General features: G+C 31.1%; 1 protein-coding gene across 1 annotated transcript; it reads left to right on the forward strand.

The window, feature by feature from the left end:
• Positions 1-222: 222 nt before the first annotated feature.
• On the forward strand, positions 223-8,257 carry LOC129229670 (uncharacterized). Its single transcript, XM_054864030.1, has 3 exons — positions 223-423; positions 5,601-5,758; positions 7,961-8,257. The coding sequence occupies exons 1-3, from the start codon at positions 229-231 to the stop codon at positions 8,073-8,075; spliced, it is 468 nt and encodes a 155-aa protein (XP_054720005.1). The 5' UTR covers positions 223-228; the 3' UTR covers positions 8,076-8,257.

Genomic DNA, 8,257 nt, shown 5'->3' on the forward strand with positions numbered 1-8,257 from the left:
GTAAAACATGTAAAATGAAAGTTTTTTTGATGTTTAGAAAAAACTTATCTGTTCTTTCATGGGTAGATCTTTCTACATGAATAGATGAATTATTTAAATTGATTTGTTGTAGATTTGCGCTGTTAGTTCCATTTATTAACTATCACTTTAACTCCCGCCTCCCGCGGTTTATTTGAAAAATTTTACTGTTGTGAAGGTACCAGTTTCAAGTATTTTAAACATTTCGCAATGAATTCTACCAAAATTAAACCACGTAGGAAAAGTTTTCAGGCTAAAAACTGTACTAATGATAAAGAAAACAAAACCATGGCCCTAACTAGAATCGCATCAACTGGGCGTGTCGAACAACTTTTTAGTGAAGTGAGAATAACAGCTTGCCGGACTATTACGAATGTGAAAGAGTCATTTGATGGTATTTCTCAGGTAAACTATTTAAAATTAATTTGAGTTTAGTTTTCACTACTCTACCACTTTTTCGTCTTTTAGAGGACGCAAACATTGCATCATTTATATGTATTTTACCAGGAGATTTAAAAGTGTGACTTACAAATTAAAAACACATCTTGATCTGTCGTGGTATCTATTTTCACTTTTTAGGATAAGTATTAAAATTAAAAGCATAACCACCAAACTGATAGGATTGAAAATTCATTGTTTTTAGCATGATGCTACATAATGAGTAATTTGGTTTATTTTGGGATGGATTGGGGGTTTGTCATCGGCTTGAAATTTCTGGCGGTAATAATTTTTTTTAACAAGCCTTTCGCCCCTGTTACTTTATGGTAGCCGTATGCCATCGGATATTACCTTACTCTTTCTTTACATGTGTTTTGGGAAAAATTTCCACAATCAGACAGTGGTGCCACAAATTTGATGCCAATGAATAAAGATCACCAAGCTCCCAATTATTGTAATCTGTTGTAAACATTTTGATGTGTTGTTTTTTCCAGAATAAGTCATGTAGTCAACAACTTTATTTTCACGGAAGGTTTTCAAATCTTCCCTTAGTGGGAGATTCCCTCACGGAATATTTTCAGGGTGTCTGTACACCTGGACAGGGATTGAATTACGGCTGGGCATTCGGGGCCCGGGGCATCAAAGGAAAGGGGGCACCAAACTTCTGTCATCATTTTTTTTTTTTTTTTTTGAGCAAAAAGACAGAAAAAACTCTAAAACAGTTTTATGATGGACAATGTGAAGAAGTCATATTAGACTCTAAGCAAAGTTTCAAGGTTTCCTTTTTTTATCTAATCTGTGATAATTTTATTACAAAACTAAAATTCAGAATGTCAGCCTATGATCTGGCATATTAAAGAAATTTTCTTGCTTGTTTGAATGCAACAAGCAAAATATTCGAGAAAGTGCAAAATATCTTCAAAAATCTTACTCCTGTGATTTGGATAAATCTTTTCCTGATGAATTTATTCATATTAGTTCAATCGTAGGAAAAGAAATTTGTCACCGAAAGAGTTAAAAAAAATCCATAAACTTGGTAAATGGATGGTAAACTTGGTAAAAACCTTTTGCCAACGTAGATACAGCCCTGAAATTGTTTTTGACTTTGCCAATCTCCAATTGTGGTGGATTTTCGCTATTGAAGAGAACTAAGTATCCTTTGCTTACTCTCATTTCTGATAGTAAATTATCTTCATTAGCTCTATTATCAATAGAAGGAAGTTTGACTGCAAAACTTGGTTATAAGTACATTATAGATGAATTTACTACAAGAAAACAAAGGAACGCAGAAAGCACATTATGATTTACCTTAACCATTTGTATCATAGTTTCTCCATCAGCGACTGCAAAAAATTTTCTCACATGAAAGTCAAGAATTTATTTTAGATTTATATTAAATGATTTCTTTGCAAAACATCTAAATTGTTAACTTTTTTCATATAAAATCAATATTTTAAAGTTTTCTTTCAATAAAAATAATATCCAAAAATTACCTTCATATTTTTTTTTTTTTTTTTTGTGGGGGGGGGGGGGGCACCATATTTGTCTGTGCCCCGCGGCACCCAGGTGTGTAAATCGGTCCCTGCACCTGGAAAGTCGTGAGTTTTGACTATGATTGAAAATGGTCATGGAAAGTCGTGATTTTCAGCAACAAATACTCAAAAATCATGGAAACTGACAACTGGTCATGGATTTTGAATTTAAGATCATATATTTATCAAATGGTACAGATGAATTCAAAATTTATGCATCTTAGCCATTTCTTACGCTTTTATGCAACAGCCCCGATTTTTCACGTTTCGAAATCCAGTAGCATCCGCTTCCATTATACTTGCTTGTTTTTCTTTACTATATGGATGCCTCACTTGTCAAATTGATTAACTCCATAAAACAAAAACTCGAGAAAAGTGATGAAGAAGATAGTGTTATCCATAAGAGTGAATAGGCCTTATTGTTACATTTTCTGCCATCACATGGTCAGAAATGTACTGAACCAAAACTTTAATCAGTCATTCTAAAAAAAAAACACACTTTTTTAGGTCTAGGGTGGTTAGTTTCAAAAATATTTATTTTTAAACACTTTTTTTATAAGATTTAGAAAAGTATAACAAATTTTGAAAATGATCAGTACAAATTAATAATGTTATAATTTTTTTAAATGTTTTTTCACTGAACGGAGGGATACCTGTATGCCTCCGTTACATGTCCCAACATATTTCCTCCCATGTACGTTTTCATTTATTTACTTAATACAAAAAAATATAACAGATTTAATAGTGAAATTTGAATTACTTGATGTTTTTTAAATAGTTTAAAAGAAATAAAATAAAAAAATATCTATAGCATTCATAATCTTTTGAATTACTGTCAGTCCTCCGTTCAGAATCTAATTAAGTATTAAAATTTTCAATAGACGGCAGTACTGGCAGCTCATTACAAAGGTTTAGAATCACAAGTAGACCTTTTCAACTCTGGGTCTTCATAGTGAAGCTAAAAAACTTAATGTGAAAGAATTTCAGCGCTATTCTCTTTGAAGTCAAACAGGTCCTTAACTTTGTGTATCCTCCGTTCTTGAGTTAAAAGGGCAGTTCTCAAAAGGTGGGAACAAAAAAGTTAACTTTGAGCAATTTCAAAAATTTTCGAATTTGACATCAATTTTGATTTTATTCTATAGTATGCATACCTAGAACACAATATATGAACATGAAAAGACAGCAGGTATTTGTAAAAATTGTTAATTAGCAAATTAAATCAGCAATCTGTAGGTAACAGATTTTGGACATTGTTTTCCTGTAGGTAACGGATTTTGGATATCATCATAACGTAAGTTTCACCATTTTTGACAATTGTTAATCTGATTTTTAACTTTTCCAATGAAAATTTTATTTACTACTTTTTAAATTTTGCAATTTAATAATAAAGAGGATATTAATGAAATACTTGAATGGCTATACATGCTGCTCCTTACATATAATAAAGTTTTGGAATGATTTTGAAGAAATTGATGCAAGGTTAAAAAAAAGCTTCAAATTAAAAATAATACACTTGTAAAAAGTGACATCAGTTTTAATAATGAATATTTTTTCTAATGTCATAAGAATTAAAATGATGTCTAAAAAAATTATTGAAGAAAGAAATTCGTATTTCTATTTGGAGATCGTTAAATTATATTTCCAAAAGAAAGAAGAGAAAAAGAATTCTAAAATAATAAAAGCGGGAAAAAAAAATGCTAGCGCAGGTGATAAAGTTGCCAAAACTGGTACAGCTGACGATAAACTACATTTGTCAAATTGGAATTCCCCTCTGGTAACCTTTAGCTTATCGTATACTGTGTTGTCGCTAACGGAGGTTTGCTTGGCGATTTTAGCGCAAAATGGCTTTCGGTTCGATCATAAGCAGCCATGTTTCTACTGTAATTTATGTATTGTTCAATGTGTAACATATTAATTATGCAGAATACCAATGGATTAAAGAAGATAACATTATAATAACGTTTTTTATTGAGGTTAGAAGACAGTAGATCATCAAAAATTATGAATAAATGGACAGAATTATCGGCGTCAAGATCGTAACGCCATTTGGACATCTCACATGTACGTTTAAAAAAAATTATTTTTCTTCTAAGATACTGCATAAAAGCTTATGAAAACACTTTTAAACAATTAAAAATTGATTCCGAGGCTCGATAAACACCTTTAAAATGAAAACATCATATACTTAGTTCTCAAAAAAAAGCATTGTAAAGATCGTAAATTTTGGACATGCATCAAATTTCAAACTTACTATTTTCTAAAATCGTTTACAAAGTGAATAATCTGTCTTTACTTTTGTTATTTGTGTAAAATATTAACAAAAAATTATTCAGTGTAAGATTCATACCTTTAAATTTTTTTTGAAACGTATGGAAATAATTAAAAAAAAATTTTCTTTAATGGTACATTTGCTCAGTTAACGTTTTGGTATGTCCAAAATTGCGCCTTTTAGCAAAGAAAATATTTTTTTAAGGGCATTTAAAGAGCATTTTTTCCATAATTTATGTCAATTCATGTCTCTATACAGTATTATAATTTAACTCAAAAATTTTTGAGTTAATTAAAATGAAAGTTATTTGGTGTTGAAGCTTCAAAGTTGAGGTCTGTGTTTGCTCCCACCTTTTGAGAACTGCCCAAAAAGGAAAGAATTTTTGGTGTACTAATTTTTTTTTAATACTTGAAATTGAATCACTTTTTTTCGTAAATTCTAAATAACAGATTGCGTTAACCGTAAATCAGCACATTGTGCATAGCAAAACATAAGAATCTGTGTCCTCCGTATATGAATCCTCCGTTACAGTATAGATGTATTAGTGGATATACAATGAGAAATGGAGCATACCTACAACTTTTTTAAAAAATCCATTTTAAGAAAGATGTGTAGATTTTAATCAGTTCAAACTGTGTTCCTAAAACAAGATGCAAGAGTATTTAAATCAAAAGTTTAAAAATAATATTAAAATATATATTTACTGTCCGGTACCCTCCGTTCCAGGTCCAAAACTATAACTACAAGAAAAAGTTACAAAATAATCAATAAAGAATGTGACTAACTATGTGAGAGTAAAAAGGGGCCTATAAAGTCCAATATAAATTAACTTCAAAAAAAAATTGAAGATTTTTTTTTACATGAATTTCAACTTTTAAAAAAACTATGTTTTTCATATAATGACTCTAATATAAATTCACATGCTAAGCATTGACAAAGCTTTATTAAAGCAGAAACAAGGATTTTTTTTTAAGTGGAGTTAATTGATTTGGCATTTAAGGCATCCATATAATTCTACCGTTTGAACATTTACAATTATATGTTTAGCATTTTTGTTAATCCTCCTTCTATGTCTAATTATGTTGTTTTGAACTTGTATATTTCTAATTTTGCCTCTCTCGTTCGACTCAAAAAATTTGAGTCGTTAAGAAATCTACAGAATTTGTACTAAAATTCTATCTTGGAGTTGGAAGATATTTGCAGAAAATCTGCAGATTTTGTGCAGAAATTTCACGGGAATCTGTAGAATTTCTGCATATTTGTAGCCAAGTGGATCTGTTATGTTAAATTGCATTTTACTGCAAATTCATTTGGAATATTTCAAAAATTGTTTTATTTTCTAGAGGATTTTACGATCTGGTCCAACAAAACATCCTTTTGGGAAAGTACAACAGTATAATGAATTAAATGAAAAAGTGACTCCAGTCAAGTTGTATTCACCTTTCAGTTTTGTGACTCCAAGCCCTGTGAAAAGTTCTCGAAAGAAACCAACTCCCAAAAGGTGAATAAGTTGAAAATTAAAAGTTTTTTTCACGTCTTAATTTTTTACCTTCTTTATTTTACCAATGTCATACTTGACCAAAAAAGGGGGGAGGTTTAGAATGTAAAATATTTCTGGGAACATGAATTGTTTTGCTGATGATGTAAAAGTTATGGGGATTGTAGAAAATGAAGAACAAGTAAAACAGTTTCAAGAGGATTTGGATCATATTACTAAGTGAGCAGATAGGTGGGATATGTCTGTTAATGTTGAGAAATGTCAAGTGCTGCACTTAGAGCATGGAAATAAGTGTACAAGTTATTATTTACAAAATCTGGTTTTATTCAGGCAGAAAATATTATTGATCTGGGTACCTATATCGTAATAAATCAGAACTTCAAGTTTTGTCAACAGTGCAGCATTACAAGTAACAAAGCCATCAGAATGCTTGGGTTTATCAATAGATCTATTTCAAACAAATCTAAGAACATTCTTCTGCCTTTACATAGGAGTTTAGTAAGACCTCATTTGGAGTACGCTGTTCAGTTTTGGTCGACTTATCTCAAGAAAAATATTTCTGTCTTAAAAGGCTTAATATGTATAGCCTAGAGCAGAGGAGAGCCAGAGGGGACATGATTTAGTTGTTTAAATCTATCAAAATGAAATTGTTTAACGGGTTAAATTTTTGCACGGAAAGCAGCATGAGAATTCATTGTTTTAAACTATTCAAATCTCAGGCTAACCTAGAAATTAGAAAAAATTACTACTTTAGTAGTGTTGTGGACACGTGGAACATCTTACTGTAAAAGGCAGTAATAAGCAAGGGGGTGGATAGCTTTAAGAGGGCTATTGATCTTCATTGGGGACTAATAACCTGACTAGGACCAGCCTAGCTGGGCCCAGATCCTGTTACTGGTTGTCACATTTATGTATTTTATTACTGGTGTTTCAGTAAAATAGGATACAAACTTGACCTGGGAATCCTTGAAAGTCCTATCAAATAGGCATAATGTGCAGCAGGGTTTAAGCTGAGTTCAAATGTTCTTTTGCAAAGTGCTGTTTCATCCCCAATCGAAAGCAAATTCAGACATGATATCATTTAAGAAATAAATACACAGGAGCTAATATTTCTTTAAAGTTTGAAATAAAAATTTTTAAATCACACTTAGCACTGGACATAAGTTTGAGTTTTGAAATGCCAATGATGCAATTATTAAGAGGAAATGTAAGTGCTTATTCAGACAAAGTATTGTTGAACTTAATGGTAGTTTAAACATGTCAGCTAAGATTTATAAACAGATTAAGAACAATATCGCCATGCATGCTCTTTCTCTGGGCTTGTGCATCATTTTTTTCTTTTCTGAGCAAAAAATTGAAAATACCTTGCTCCCTTTTCTTACTTTAGATAGGGTTTCTGCATTATGCAAAAACTGCTACCCTAGTGGAAACCCTGACATGCAGAAAACAGCTGGAAAGTTTTGGATTTTCTTATCAAGCCAAACATGTTTTTTCAAAAGTGTCCCCTACAAAAGGAGGGGGAGGGATACTAAAGGTGGGGAAAAACTGGCAAAAACCATCCTGGAAAAAATACATTATTTAACTCTTAAAATATGTTTTTTAAAGTTTCTATTTTGTTTCTTTTGAAGCATATTATCTAAATTTGATTTGCATTTGTGGTTGCGATTTGACTTTAAAATTTAATTGCTACCTAGCCTTAAAGTAATACAAACACTTGAAATTGTACTAGGAAGTATTTCTATGTATAAATAATTATCACCAGCACATATCTTCATTAGATGAGTTTGAGAATGTTGCTTTTTTATACTTAATTATGCTTCTTTTAGTAGTTGTTTCACGAAATTGAGAATAGTTTGCATCCGGAGTACTTAAACGTGAAATCAGGAAGAAGCATAAACATTCTTTTTGTTTGTTTGTTTGGTATTGTATCACTCTTGTGGGAAAGTTTAGAGTTTCCCAAAGTTCAAGACAATTTCCCAAGCTCTAAAGAAAAGAGGAAAATCACCTGATATCCTCCCCTTTTATACAAAATAGAACAAATGTAAAATTATAATAAAGCTCCAAAATCTGTTAGAAAGTGCCAAAAGACTAAGTACTAAGTTCACAGAATCTTCCGATGTTTTAATTCCTAAGGTTGGCAGCTATAGTGTTTCCTATTGTTCTTGTTGGAAATAAGTACTGATATATTTTAAAAATTTATTTTAGGATTTCCTTTCAAAGTCCAACTGGCAAACTTCGAAAGGATGTGAAGCAACTGTCACTTGAAGTAAAAGAAAGGGAACGTGTTGAAAAAGCTCTGTGCAACAAAAGGAGAAGATAATTCCATGTTGCACTGTTTTTAATTATCATCGTGGTGTAAAACATTTTAAGCTCAAAACGTCTATTTTCTTATGTAGTTTCTTTGCTTTTATATAAATTAAGAACTTTTAGTAAATTCAGTAGAAAATTATATCATCAAAGATGGTTTTTTATAATATTTTTAGTATTTGGTGGATGGCAGCT

The sequence above is a fragment of the Uloborus diversus genome, chromosome 9 (assembly GCF_026930045.1).
Source record: "Uloborus diversus isolate 005 chromosome 9, Udiv.v.3.1, whole genome shotgun sequence".
NCBI classification, from domain to species: domain Eukaryota; kingdom Metazoa; phylum Arthropoda; class Arachnida; order Araneae; family Uloboridae; genus Uloborus; species Uloborus diversus.

Excerpts from the sequence above, each read along its gene's own strand:
- LOC129229670 (XM_054864030.1), top strand. The coding sequence starts at position 229 with ATGAATTCTACCAAAATTAAACCACGTAGGAAAAGTTTTCAGGCTAAA. Across the intron at positions 424-5,600 it reads CATTTGATGGTATTTCTCAG|AGGATTTTACGATCTGGTCC; the intron begins GTAAACTATTTA and ends TTTATTTTCTAG. Across the intron at positions 5,759-7,960 it reads AAGAAACCAACTCCCAAAAG|GATTTCCTTTCAAAGTCCAA; the intron begins GTGAATAAGTTG and ends AATTTATTTTAG.